A 15,407-nucleotide genomic window follows, 5' to 3' on the forward strand; every position below is an offset into this window, starting at 1 on the left:
CAAAGTGAAATTAGTCAAAGAGTGATAAATACTGTATGATCTCACTTATATGTAAAATAAACATGTAAATAAAACTCATAGAAAAAGAGCTCAGATTTGTGGTTACCAGATGTGGGATGGGTCAGGTAGGGTGAGATAGATTTAGAGGAAGGTGACAAACCCAGTAATAAATAAGTATCAGAAATGTAATGTTCACTGTCATGTCTATGGTTAATGTTGCTTTAGGTCATATAGGAAAGATGTTAAGAGGTAGATCCTGAGAGTTCTCATGAAAGGAGAAAAAAATCTCTTATTATTGTATGCAAGGAAATGGTAAATGTTAGCTGAATCTATTGTGGTAATCATTTCACAATATATGCAGATCAAATCACTATTTGTGTACTTTAAACTTTAATGAGGCATGCCAACCAATTGTTTCTCAATAAAGCTGGGTGGAGTAGGTAGTTAAATGATACTTTCATGAATTTTCTCCCCTCCCTTTTGTTTTCCTATCTCTTCTCACTTTCTATTAGCTCAAGACCTCATCTTTTCCCAAATTAGTCACTTTTGTAGGACTTTGGCAAACATTTTTAACTTTTCTGACATCCTATTCCTTTCTTTATATCTTCTTGATCCAACTTGTTAGATGTTTCCCTCTGCATATTCTCCTAGATCTTTGGCTACAATCTTCAGGGTAGGGTAGGTGTAAGAGAACAGGGCAGAATAAGCCCACAATTTCCCCATGAAGGGAGATGAAACCATCCAATATCTGTTGTTCACTTTTTGACCATTTCATCTCCATTCACTGCTGTGTAGTAAACTCCATTGAGTATATTTCACATTGATCTGTTGAAGGGCACTTGGACTGATTCCATGACTTAATTGGCATTTTTTTAAAGATTTATTTATTTATGCATACAGCACTGGGGTACAGGCCAGATGCACAGGAGTGGTGAGAGGATTAACCAGAGACAGAGTGAAAAGCAGAACAGACAGATGTACTAAAACACACTGCTGAGGGGAGAAGCAGGCAGGTCAGGAGACTTCTGCTGTGCCATGTGGGTCACCTCCCTAGTGGGGTCCTATTAGTGCTGTAGGGACTGTGGTAGCTTCATAGTGCTGTGCTTTATTTAACCCTTTATTTCAACTGGAAGGGTCCTTAATTGGCGATTTGAACAGTGTTCTGTGCACATAGGTATAGATAAATCTTTTTGTGTTAGTGTTTCATATTATTTGGATAAATACCTAACAGATATATTGCTGGGTCATACAAAATTTCTGTTTTAATTTTCTTAAGAAATCCTTACATTGTTTTGCGTAGGGGCGGTAATGGGGCGGTAACAACTTGCATTCCCACCAAAAAAGGATGAGACTTTATTTTTCAGTGTCACCTCACCAACATTTGCTGATTCTATTTTTTATATAGCCTATTCTCACAGGCATCAAGTGGTATCAGAATATGTATTTAATCTGCATTTTCCTTATAATAAATGATGTTGAACAACTTTTCACAAGTGCATAGGTTATCTCAAAGCATTTGGTGTGGTATTTATACACAGTGGGATACTATTCAGCTATGTCAAAGATGTAATTTCACCATTTGCTTCTAATTAGGTGATTAAGCCAAACAAAGTTAGTTAGAAAGATAAAGACAAATATTGGATGATTTCTTATACTGTGAGTATGAAAAGAGGCAAAGTAGATGAGCTAACAAAGCAAAATAAAAATAAATTTGTGAATACCAATACAAGAACTGAGGTTACCAAAGAGAGTGGGTGACAGGAGAAAGAGTAAAGGGTGGGCGTGTATGCAGAATGGATACTTTATGGATATTTTGCTTTTGCTACTTTTGTGTTTTTCTTTAAAATACAAAAATGGATGATCGCAACCATTCTCTTTGCTTCCATTAGCTCTGCTAGCTGTAGTTTTCCTTGCATCTTCGATTTGGCTCTAAATTTACCAAAGTCCTCATCCTCTAAGTCAATCTCTCAGAGGTTTTCTAAGCCTGGGTATCCTCTTCGGAATCCTTCAAGTTCTCTTGGACACTGAGCTCCCACTCCAGCACACTGAGGATTTTGACTGTCTTTGCCGCCCCCTCACTTTGTGAAAGTTCATTTTCCGAAACACAGGAACGAAGGAAACGCTGGAGTTTGGGAACCCGCAGAGAAGGATGTGCCCGCTGTGTTTACTAGGCCTGCAACACCCTCCCAGGGCCCTGCCCCCAGCTCCGAAAAGCTTCCTGGAAAAGTCCTGGTTATCACTTCCCCTCTGGGCTGGGGGCTGGGAACAGGCGGTCCCCTCCGCCCCGGCTCCGGCAGTTCTGCGGGCGCGCTGGTTCGCCGGCGCCGCGGCGCCTCAGTCCTCGCAGATCGGCTCCCCGACTTGCAGCTCCGCCGCGCGTCGCGCGCTCAGATCCCGCTGCCACCCGCAGTCCCTGGCTGCGCCTCGGGCCTCTGAGCTATGAGGGTCCTGGGTGGGCGCTGCGGGGCACTGCTGGCATGCCTCGCCTTGGTGCTTCCAGTTTCGGAGGCCAACTGTGAGTAGTCAATAGCGTTTGGTCTGCTCCTTTCCCAGCCGTGCTCATGAAGTCTCAGTGCTGTGGGTAGGCTTTTCTTTTCTAGGACTGCAGCCTTCTGGAAAGTTTCCTTTGAGTCCTGACAGTCAACTGGATGATGGGGGCCGCCGTGAATCTAGCAGGCAGTGTAATAGCCGGGCAGAGGCAGTGTGTACCTTGCTGTGGGAAGCGTGTGTACCTTACTGGACAGATGCAAGAACCTGGGTGATAGGAAGTGTGCTGAGGAATTAAAACATCTACCCATTTGCACCCAGCTGAAGTTCCCAGGCAGAGGACAGGTAGGAGCGCGTTCTACTGTAGAGTAGGGAGGAAAAAACAATCCCTTTCTTTATTCCTTGCACAAGCCCCTATCCCCAGCCAGAACCCTCCCTCAAGCGACCTACCACCCTTTTGCAATTTCTGTACTTTGAACGTGGTTTGTTTATCTCAACATTGACAAACGAATTGTTTTAGGATGGTTAGGGGGTTGCATAGTAGCAGGCAGATGTCATTTTCTAACCTTGAAATCAAGGACTGTTAAATATTGTATTTCTTAGATCATGTTGTTCCGAGAATTTTTGACACCAAGTGCCATAGATCTGAGCTTGTGTCATGAATCTTTTTTGTACTTTATCTTTATAGTTCCAGTTCTTTATGTTCCCTTGCTTGAATTCAAGGCAGGATTTTGAATTTTCTCTGAATAACATATATAAGGATATTAAGGCACTTAATACATTTTAGTTGCCAAGTAACTTGTTTATTAAAGTTTTAGCATATTCATTGATTCAAAAACTCTCACTTGTGCTCTGTTTTGTTCTCAGGAAATGGTATGCAAGAGATAAACTTTTAAAACTATCTAAAGTTTCAATGTAGTTTTCAAAAATGGTCTTTTCAGGAGATTCAGATAGGAATTTATTAACTGTCCACTAGTTTTTATAAATTACTGATCAAGGTGAATGGGATATGTAAAAATTCTCATTTAAAGGTTAAAACATTAGTTATGTACTCTATATTAAAGAGCTACAATGGCAGAACTTCAAACTCCTGTTGTTAAGTCAACATATATGGTCCACATACACTAACTAATTATGGTTCATTAGGACAATAAATATTTTTGCCTGATGAAAATAGATACAAGGAAGGTAAAAGTGTCTTGCTGCCTACACAGGATTTTATTGGATTCTATTTTATAGATTGTAACATTTTCAATGAATCTAGTAGAATTAAAATTTGTTTGTGTGTGTATTATACACAGGTATTCAAACTACACACATAGAAAAATATACTTGCTTTATATAGACACTGGTAGAGTAAATTAATTCTAAAAGTATATCACATAGAGCATAGTTGACCCAATAATGCCTATTTAAAATATTATGGTAGTTTAATTGGATTTAAAATGACCTGGTTAACTGATAAGGAAAGGTATAGAACTGGGATGTTGCTACTTCCTAAGATTTTAAATTTAAGATAAAAATATAGGTCTAAATATTTGATATATAATTCATTGGTTAATACATGGAAACAGTTATTTTTTTAAAGAAAAAAGTTGCTTTTTTTTTTAGTTTGGAGAGAGTGAGAAATCATCTAGTTCAACTTTATCAATAAGTACATTGTTTTAGGGATGTTAATTTATTTTCCAAATCATATATATATAGTTTCTCACTAACGGCTTGTGGTGAAGAGAAATAGGGAAAAGGGGATGTACCCGTTTAGCTGTGCTAATTCAGTCCTATCCAGACACCCACTCTGCCTGGTTGTAACCTACCCTTCACATAACTGCCTCATGTTTTCCTTCTCTCTCTTTTTTTTTTTTTTTTTAAAGATTTATTTATTTGTTTATACAGAACTGGGGTACAGGCCAGAGGCTCAGGGGCGGCGAGAGGCTTCACCAGAGTGGGGAGCAGAACAGGCAGATCGATGAAGTACACTGCTGAGGGGAGCAGCGGGCCGGTCAGGAGAGGTCTGCCACGCCATGTGGTCACCTCCTGGGCAGGCGGGAATCGAACTCATGGGGAAGTGGCTTTAGCTTCTCAATGCAGTGCTTTAACCCGCTGTGCCACCAGGGAGGGCCTTTCCTTCTCTTTTTTATTCTCTCTCTGTCTCTCTTTTTTTCTTACTCTATCTCTTTCATTGTTTATTCATCTTTGTATTTTCTTAAACTCTCTTTACTCCAAAGTCCAAAATGTTGCACTGATGTAAAGATTTTGATAAGATAAGATTAGAGTCAGGGTGGTACAAGTACTTAGAGACCATTCTGGTGTACAACAAAGTTTTGTGTCATATTTCTTTACCACTAATTCTATGATAGGAAACAGTAAAATTTTTCATAATAGACTTTTTTGTACAACTTCAAAAATTTCTTTCTATTAAAGCAATAGGTCTATATATATACAGTTTCAAGATTTATTTATTCATACAGAACTGGGGTACAAGCCAGAGTTGCAGGGTTGGTGAGAGGCTTCACTAGAGACAGTGGGGAGCAGAACAGGCAGATCGAGGAAGTACACTGCTGAGGGGAGCAGTGGGCTGGTCAGGAGAGGTCTGCCACGCCATGTGGATCACCTTGGGGCTGGGGATCAAACTTCCACTAAAGTGGCTGTGGCCAATTTGCAGTGCTGCATCCTAACCTGTTGTGCCACCAGGGAGGGCCCTCTATATGTATTTAAACTTTCAAAATATTATGAGCAAAATGTTATAAGGGACTGATAGAATATATATTAATATTATTTAGCTAAAAGCCGCAATAATGAACTCTTGATGGAGGGAGGGAAGAAAGGAAGGGAACGAGGGAGGGTGAGCGGGTGGGCCTTTGGGCAGGCAGCAGACTGACTTAGTGGAAGATGTCTAAATGGCATGCTGATAAACCAGGCTTAGGGAAGCCAGTGACTTTGGTATTAACGTGATCTGTGTGGTAGGAACTCCTGTGTTCACTATGTTGGGAGTGACCATCAGGTGACTTAGTTTTGTTTTTGTTTTTGTTTTTGTTTTTTTAAGATTTATTTATTTCTTCATACAGAACTGGGGTACAGGCCAGAGGCTCAGGGGCGGTGAGAGGCTTCACTAGAGACAGTGGGGAGCAGAACAGGCAGATCGACGAAGTACACTGCTGAGGGGAGCAGCGGGCGGGTCAGGAGATATCTGCAGCGCCATGTGGTCACCTTCGGGGCAGGCGGGAATCGAACTCATGCAGAAGTGGCTTTAGTTTCTCAGTGCTGTGCTTTAACCCGCTGCGCCACCAGGGAGGGCCAGGTGACTTAGTTCTAATGACCTTCTAGGTCTGTGTGTCTGTGCTCCCAATTCAAATTCCTACGAGAGAAGGTCTGATCTTTTTGGCTTAGCTTGTCTCTGGAGCCCTGTCACTGAAAGCTCACTAGATCTAGGGCCAGTGCTTGGACCGTTCCCACAAAGGAATGGGTGCCTGGAAGGGAGCAAAACCAAGAAAAGTACACATTTTAATGTTGGGCTGTACAACATATATATATGCCCTATTTTTTCATGCACACCACACCATTTGAACATATTTCAAATATAGTGCAGATATTTCTAATATGATGCAAATAACTAATGTATAGCAGCAAGGCCCACTTGCTCAAGTTACCACATTGAGAGAAAAGGAAAGCCCAGTTTCCTAGTTTAATGTCATCAGCGGACATCCATGACTTCTTAAGTCTGTGCTATGCTTTATAGATGAAATGATGTATTGCAGTGTGCTAACACATCCTGTATTATATTGCAATTAATAATTTTTGAAAACAGTCAAGAGAATATCTTTCTTATTACAAGCTAAGGCCAATCTTTATCACTTGTTCGTTCACCACCAAGTTCATATCTCTCTTGCTCTCAAGCATTCCTCAGGTTTTCTGGTTGGCTTTATGAAATGAATCATAATCTTTTTCAGGAAAACTCTTATCCCTGAATTCCTTCCTGTTAATGGTTATATCCATCTTCTTTCACAATATCTTTTTCTGTATAAGTAACTGAATTAACCCTGAATTATATGTGAAGGCAACAATATTTTGATTTGATTATTGCCATTCCAGCATTTTTTTTTTTAAACTAAAGAACTTTCAGTGGCTACAGGCTCTGCTTTTAAGCCAGTGGAAAACATACCTGGTCCTCTGGTGATTGTATTCTTCCTTGGCTTCTCAGTTTTGAAATGAGCAGAACCTAGTTGTAAGAAAAGAGAGGAAAAACTTTGAGAATAGAATAATAAATTTGTTCCTTAGGGCTGCTGTAACAAAGTGCCACAAACTGGTGTCTTAAACAATAGAATTTGTTGTCTGACAGTTCCAGAGGCTAGGAATTAGAAATCAAGGTGTCGTAAGTGGTGTCGTAAGTGGTCGTTCCTTCTGAGGGCTGTGAGGAAGAAGATCTCTCAGGTTTTTAGTCACTCCTGACATTCCTTCGCTTGCAGATGGAACTCTTCCAATGTCTTTGCAACATCTTCCCTCTGCATAAGTCTGGCTCCTCCTATTTTTTTAAGAAAATGTCCTCTTTTCTTAAGAAATTAGGAATTATTGAATTATGACTTCATATCAGTTTGCTCATCTACAGGTCTCTGATCTTCAATTATCATAATCCCATGTGCTGGGCAATTAGGATTTTACTAATTTGTGAGGGACATAATTCAACCCATATCAGCCCCTGAGCATCACATCATGACAAGTATTTCTTCCCTCCCTCCCCCCCCTCCTGATGTGTGTATTTTAGCTTTAAGAAAAAGAACATCATACTGATACAGAAAACATACCACATTTGTTTTTTTTTCCCTTTTGGAAGACAGTGTTATGTCCCCAAATGCATTTCCTTCACCCTTAGTAACTGGCCTGTCTACTGTTCCATAAGGCAAGCTGCTTTCTGGCTTTTTAGAGTGTATGACCAATACAAACCATGATAAACAGCCTATCTATTATTTCTTTAACTATGGAGTGAATTCCTTAGAGACAGTACTGTGCGGTTTTACCATAGATCACTGAAAGTAAGTCTACCAAAAGTGATGCTGACAGATAACCCAAATATGAATTGAATGTCAACTTTTAGATATAGATTTTGAAAGAAAAATCCTACCTGGGTCTCCCCTGGTGGTGCAACAGGTTAAAGCACAGCACTGTGAAGCTGTCTGAAGCCACTGTCACATGAGTTTGATCCCCAGCAAGGGAACTGACCCACATGGCGCCAGACCTCTCCTGACCAACCCGCTGCTTCCCTCAGCAGTGTACTTCATTGATCTGTCTGTTCTGCCCCCGACTCTGTCTCTGGTGAATCCTCTCACTGCCCCTGCAACTCTGGCCTGTACCCCAGTTCTGTATGAATAAATAAATAAATCTTTAAAAATAAATAAATAAATAAAATATTATAGAGCTACTGTAGTGCACCAGCCACCAAATCACCTGGAGGCCACTGCCACAGTTAATTGTGCTTCCTCTCCTGCCCATGTTCTCATGCCCATAGAGATTCTCAGGTGTGTAACATAATTTGACATCTACATCATGATCACTACCAAAAGTCTCCATCGCCACCCTGCAGTTGACACCTTTACCCTCTCCCCTTGTCATCAGAGTTCATTTTTGTTTTGTCCTTTTCAATACCCTTTCCAGTTTGCCGTGATTGGAAAACAAAACTTCATTGTCTTTAAAAAAATTATCTTCCCTGTTTATATCAGCCAGCTAACAGGTGTAGGTTTTTGAATTTGCAAACCTTGCACTAGATTACTTTGAGAGGAAAACTCAACTGGCAATCATTCAGTAGGTCACTCTGACCCCTTTTTAATTAAGAACTTCTCTGGTGGGAGATTTTCTTGTGAACATTCATCGAGAACACAAATATTTTCAGTTCTGGGCCATCTCTTACCCAAACTTATCTCTGTTTTTAGCCCCAGAATCTAGCTCTTTACAGGTCTCTGAAAAAACTGGCAGAACATTTCAGACATTCCGAAGTCAAATAGATCTTGATCTCAGATCATTCCTCATTCTTAGTAAAGTGGATAATGAGAAATAGAGCTTATGTATTTTCCTATTTGTGAAGGAAGATATCTTCCCATATCTTCCCTTTCTGAGCCCCCTAGCTCACCCTTGAGGGAAGCTTAGTTTGTTTGTTTGCTCATTTCTGGCCATAGTTTTATAGCAAGTCCAGCCTTGGCTCATGTTGGTACATCATACACAGCTTCTGTAAGCTAGAGATTTTCATCCTTAGAGATAAGCCTTGCCTCATGATGCCATTAAAGGAACAGAGGGAGGGGAAGAAAAGGTCAAGAGAACAAGCGACTGCAGAGGCCCCTAAATTAATGATATGCATAGGTCCCTCCATTCATACAACATTTGTGGTCTTTTAAAAGATTTATTTATGCATACAAGAGCTAGGATGTGTATGAGGATTCACCAGAGACACAGAGGGGAGCAGAACAAGCAAATCTACTGAAATACACTGAGGAGGGGGTCAGCAGGTGAGGTAGGAGAGGCCTGCTGTGCCATGTGGGTCACCTCCCTGTCCAGGAATTGAACTTGTGCTGCAGTGGCTGCTTCATAGTGCTTGATCTTAACTCCTTGTACCACCAGAGAGGCCCTACACATAACATTTGAATATATCAAGGCTGAACTGCTGTCACAACCAAATTCATGATCAGCTGGAAAAGAACATCCAGTCCATGATGGCCAAATCACATGGTTATCAGATGTCCTGTGGTCAGATCTTCAGACCCCAGTTAAGTCCCAAAGGATGCCAGCAGTAGCTTTTCAAAGGGATACCAATTACTTGCTGAAGAAAATGTGACTTGCTCCCAAACTACAGGGGCCTTTGCTGGATTCTTGCTACAGTCTTGCTACCATCTGTGGAAAGTACCTAGCAATTTGAGCACAAATTGAAGATAATACCCTTTCCCCCCAAACATTTCAGGAGAACTAGATAATGGTTCCTAAAACTCCAGGATACTTTATCTAGCCATCAACAATATATATTACAAAATGTGAGGTTATTTTAACTATGAATGAAATTTGTGATAGATTCAGGGCAAATTAATTATGCCTCCTAGCACACCAACTGGAAACGATAGTTTAATAATATTGATTTGGCAGTTAATACAGCAGGGTGAAAAATTATGGTAATTGGTATTGAAATTATTTGTTATAGCAACTGTTATTATTTTGTAATTACCCTAAAAGGTAGCTTTAGCTTTAGAAAGTAAAGTCCTAAAAACACAGTCTATAGTTTTCCTATTCGAGTTATTCCGTGTAGCAGCAGCAATAGTATTACCTTTGAGTTTATTAGATATTAAGTGTTTCTGGTTCCACCCTAGACCTACTGATTCAGAATATGCATTTTAACAAGACCTTCAAAAAATTCCTGTGCACACTTAAAGTGTGAGTCACTCTGGTCTATAAAGAGATAGCAAGAAAGATAGAATTGTTTCTGTATAAGAAATAAACAGAAATTTACAGGGAAGGCAAAAAGGAGGAATTGGGATAGATATGGGGAAAGACTGTCACAGGGAAGCTGAGGGCAGAAAATTCAGCTGTGGACACAGTGTGTGGTAAGAAATTATTGGACCTGAGATAGAGGAACTCGCATTTCTAAGATTCAGCTTTATTACAATTTAATGTAAACTGTGGCTTTTTTCATCACCTCCTGCAAACTTCTAGTATTTCTGCAGGATTGTTTTGACCTCTACATTGAGAATGGGTTCCTCCCTTGTGGATCAGTGGCTTAAAGGACAGAACTAAGAAGCTGTCCCTAGGCACTGCAGCACGAAGTTTATCCCCAGCCAGGGAGGTGACCCATATGGTGCAGCAGGCCTCTCCTGTTCCACCCACTGCTCCCCTCAGCACTGAATTTTGGTTGATGTGTCCACTCTGTCTCCGGTGAATCCTCTCACTCATCCACCCCCAACCTTGTCTGAACCCCAGTTCCTATGTGCATAAATAAATAAAATCTTTAAAAAATTTTTAAAAATAAATTGAGAATGAAGAGAAAAGAATGTTCTGTAAGCTGCAACTAAGATTAGGAGTTTAATGAAAGTTAACACACCAAGCCAGTATTGACCAGAAGAATATCAGCTCCAAAAATAAAACAAAACAAAAAGCACTTGAGAGATAAAGGATTTTATTAGATGCGGAATTGGGGTTTCATGTCATCTCTTATTCAATGAATCAAACAGGGAGGATGACATCTGACAGCATAATTCCAATTATCTAAAAATTGCTAAGCTTTGGTTGAGAGTACTATTTTATTGGTGCTAAAAGTAATTTCACTGGTGATACAAAACAAGTATATCTTGATTCTTGTTCTAGTGATGATACAAGTCCTTTATGCCTAAATATTCCTGTTTTGTTTTACATGTATCTGGGAAATAAATATCAGAAAATATAATAATTATAACAATTTTGGGAGGGTAGACAGTAATTCAGTAATTTTTAACAAGAATTGTGAAAAGCATTCCAAGGATATAGATAACATGTTAATAGTGAGTGTCTTTGGAAAGTACAGTTAAAGTGCTTTTTATTCCTACTTTTTAAAAACTAAATATAATGAATTTTAATTAACTTGAGTTAGGGGAAAAACCCCTTTGTTTAAGAGGTTTATTTACATTTCATGTTCTAAATACAAAAATCTAATCTTCCAGGTTTGAGTTGAAGTGAAATTAGTATAATTTATCTCCACAGATTCTGAATGTTTCTAGAGATAACTAAAGATAGAGTAATAGGAACTGATTCTCACTGGGTCTGGGTGATAACTATAATTTATCTTAATCTCCTTGTCCATTTTTTGAAATAGACTATTAGAAGTCACATCCAAGAATAATGGTCATTAAATTTTCAGTGAAATGATAAAGTTATTAGTATTAATCTCTATGGCTTAAGCCACATAGTCTGTGACATTTTGTTACAACAGTCCAAACAGACTAGTATATAAGACCAAGAGGTTGCATTTAACATATAGAAACTGAGGTCTTCATTAGAAAAATGAATCTTCCAGAAACTTGATCTTGAATTTGCAGTGTCAAGAACTGAGCAAGAAAAAAGAAATCTGTTCTTAAGCCTTATAATCTGTGATTTCCTGTTATAAAGGCCAAGTAGTTCAATCTTGGTGTATAATGGGCCTCTAAGTATATTGCTTCACGGACATGGAGATGAACTGGGAAACACTCAGTGGGCTTGAGTTTCTGTGTGCTAAGTGCATCTTTACAAATTGCTTGTTTTATTTGCCTTCTTTCCCCCAACTCCTATCTCAGTCATTTTCTCACCTTTATTTAGTTATCACTTTATTCCATTGTTATTTAGATTATGTCTTAAAGCTGTTTGATTTCTGAGAGACTGGCCAAAGTTGTATTGAATTATGAACACCTACTCAGTGATATACAAGTACTCCAAATAGTCTCATTCTACCTGAACACTAATAAAACTGCGTGTCAGAAGAGAAGCTATTGAGACCTAGAGTCTTTCTAAGTCTGCATGTGTGCTTCAGACTTGCTTATTGGGGATATCTAGGAGATATTACAGGAAACCAAGAAATGGGAAGTGGTGGAACGGGGCCAACTCTTTTATTGCTCTTAAAAACGTCCAGGAACAATTTGCCTGTTGCTTTTCCAAACATTAAAACAGGCCAGTGAAGTAATAATATTAACTGATGCCATCCTAACAAAACAGGTCAAATAGAACAAAAACAAAACGATTCCTGTTCCAGAAACACCTTGGTAAATGAGATCAAATCAGATGGTATTTGGCATCCTAGTGTGATGGGGATCTAAAAGCACAGGGAAGCTTTCTGTGGATGGGTATCTTGCTGCCAGTCAAGGAGGGGCCGCCACTGTAGCCTCAGGAAGTATAGCCAACTTGAGAAGAAAAAGGAGCTCTAGAAAATGCCTCAGAGTTTCCCAGAATCTCACTCACAGCATCTCTAAATAAAACCAGTTGGTTACTAGAAAGGAAGGGGGAATCAGAAAAAAAGGAGAAAGTGATATGGTAAAAGATAGGTATGGAATTTCAGTGGTAAACTTAATATAGTATATAAGTGTATAGGTCTTCTGTCATGAACACCCGAAACTTATGTAATGTCTAAGGTCCTAATGCAATGTTACAGCAATTGAAAAAAACGTTCAGGAGAATAAGACACCTAAATAATAAAAACAACTTTTTAAAAAAGTACCTGACTTTTGATTCACCACGAGCAAACAAGTCATAAAGAGTGAATGTGTGTGTGTGTGTGTGTGTGTGTGTGTTTTCTTCTGTATAATAAGCTGCCTGTTCTCTTTTGGATAGAAGCATTTTCTGTTTTACAATTTTTAAATGTGCCGCTTTCTCCATTTATGGCTAAATCAAAGGTTTTAATTTTAGGCAGTGTGTTTGATTTATTCTTTTATTTTTCTAAACTAGGGGTTACAAAAGAAAGTTGTAATTAAATCTTGGAGTAAAGAGCTTCATTTCACTTCTGTGTGGCTAAACAGTTCAAGTATTGTTTTCTACTCGTTCGTTGATTTCTTCCAGAATGGGGATCAATGGTGATATTTTTAAGTGCTCTTTATTGGTTTCTGATTTCTAAATAAATGTCAGCTTTCACTGCTTCAAACTCAATGTTTACCTTTATATGTGAAATATATAACTCACTGATTGTTTCCTCTTGTTCTTTTCCAGATTTAAATCCTTATCCAGACCTACCTTTTGTGATATTTGACTCTCATCAGTTTATTTATTGTTCAGTCCTCTTGAAGGATAGAGGCTTAGTTCACCTTTAGAGAATACTTTTTCTTAATATTTTTCTGACTTTTCACATAGTAATATGAGAAGAATCAGTTGTTCATCAGCACAGTCCTCAATATGAAACAAAACGAAATTTGGAGAATAACAAGCATAATAGCTCTCTAAAGAAACAGTTAAATAATAAAAAATACACAGTGATGGCATTTTTCTGAAAGATTACATAAGATTTTCTGCAAGTCAGTAATAAGTACATAGATTGACAGTCAATGAGTGCCTAATTAAAAATCTATCTTTGGATTTTTCCTAGTTCCTGCAGCCTTCACATTTTAAAATATCCCTTCTCAGTTGCAAATATTCTGTGGTAGAAGCATATATTAAACAAAAAATATTTTACATTTAATGTGTGACTATTTAAGAAAATTCTACTATCTGGCTACATGTTTTCCTGTCATTATTAGCTAAATGTTACCTGCAATTCTTCTTTCTCAGGTTTTGATTAAGGAAAACATGCCATTTTAAGAGTTGAGATACACAAAGCACAGTCATATTTCAAAGTATTACTTAGTTGTTTCACATTATCGATACATCAAAGTCACTTTTCCTGACCTCTTCCTACAACTTCAAAGCAGGAACAAAAATTCAAACACTCCACCAACCCAGATGCCTCCCAAAGACACTCCTCAGATAGTTGCTATAAAGTACTTTCTCATTCTTGGCAGCCCAGATAAGGAGAACTGGGGGAAAGAAAGCAGAATTAGAAGAGATGAAATTTTGGATGGAGGAATGTGAGAACATATTTACAAAGGACAAGAGAACAGAATGGCAGGGTTTTGGAGAATTGGGCCCAGTAAAGCCCAGTTCCTCCTCTGGCTTTTCCCTCACTTCATCTGAATGATCAGTTTTGAGCAACCTATGGGTATATGACCCTGCCCTCCCTGAACTGAAGGGGGCAAAATTGGGCACCTAATTGTGGAAGGGGGGCCCCAGGAATGGACTTCACTTTGGCAAAGGTGAAAACTCATTGATTATTGAGGGCATTTTTTCTGTGAGCTAAGGCATTGCTAACCCCACAATCCTTGCTATAGGTAATTAACTGAAGCACCAATAACAATAAATTCCTTTTTTTGAAATAAGACAATAAAGTTTATGCTCAGTAAACTAATTTTGCCACCAGGGGAAATACTGAAGGAACATTCAAGTCTCTAAAGACAACTTCAAAAGAGAATTCCAGTTAATGTTTGAACAGTGATTATATTATTGACATTACTGTTCAATCTGCTATTGTCACCATTTCAAAGGGATGACTCAGATAAATTTAGAAAATCAGAGAGATTCAGTCATACTTCTAATCTTGAATGACTCATAACTAAGCATTACAACCTAACATTTTGACTCTGAATGTAACACTCTGCAAGCAACATAGTTGGGTTTTAACAAGGACTTTCTTGAAAAGCTGCTTATTCTGAAGAAGTGAAACCAATGATTAGCAACGATACGATAATGCAAAAAAACAAAGGAAAACACAACAGGATTTAGAGGCCAGCTTGTCTGTCTTTTCAGCTGCATAAACTTAGAAAAACGAACTCAAATTTCCTTGGCTTTAGTTTGTCATGTATAAAATGGGAAAAGAACTGTTTTAAACAATTGTGTTTAGGATTAAAGGAAATAATGCAAGTGCAGCATCTTCATGTTTATGTGGCATGATTACCACTTTGCTAAGTAATGGGACATTTCAGACAGTCCAGAAGGCCAGAGGGCTGGATATATCTGTGGAGAGACTTTAAATCAATGGATAAAAGCACATATTTGTCTCATTGCATAACCCCATACTTCTTTAGTTTGGATCTGTGATTTCTTAGTTATATCTACCCCCCACACACACACTTTTATTGAGAAATAATTGACAAATGTCACTGAATAACTTGAAGGTGTATATAGCATGATGGCTGGATTTACTTAAGTTGTGCATCAATTAACATCCATAATCTCATACAGATAAAATCAAAAGAAAAAATTCCTCTATGTGATAAGAGTTCAGAAGATCTACCTTGACAACTTTCCTATATAGCCAGCAGCAGTGTTAACCATACTAACATGTTGTAGATGACATCCCTAGTGTTTATTCATCTTGTAGCTCAACATTTGCTCTACCTCCCTCCAACCCCTCCACCAAAATGCTCTGC

General features: G+C 38.7%; 1 protein-coding gene across 2 annotated transcripts in view; it reads left to right on the forward strand.

The window, feature by feature from the left end:
- Window positions 1-2,290: 2,290 nt before the first annotated feature.
- Window positions 2,291-15,407, forward strand: part of PROS1 (protein S (alpha)) — a 52,122-nt gene continuing 39,005 nt past the window's right edge. For both annotated transcript variants that reach the window (XM_004675484.2, XM_012729585.1), the window contains exon 1: window positions 2,291-2,515. In XM_004675484.2, the coding sequence (XP_004675541.1) occupies window positions 2,440-2,515 (76 nt within the window). In that variant the 5' untranslated portion in view covers window positions 2,291-2,439. The remainder of the gene's footprint in view (window positions 2,516-15,407) is intronic.

This window comes from Condylura cristata, unplaced genomic scaffold (genome assembly GCF_000260355.1).
Source record: "Condylura cristata isolate star-nosed mole 26May11 unplaced genomic scaffold, ConCri1.0 scaffold00003, whole genome shotgun sequence".
Lineage (NCBI taxonomy): Eukaryota > Metazoa > Chordata > Mammalia > Eulipotyphla > Talpidae > Condylura > Condylura cristata.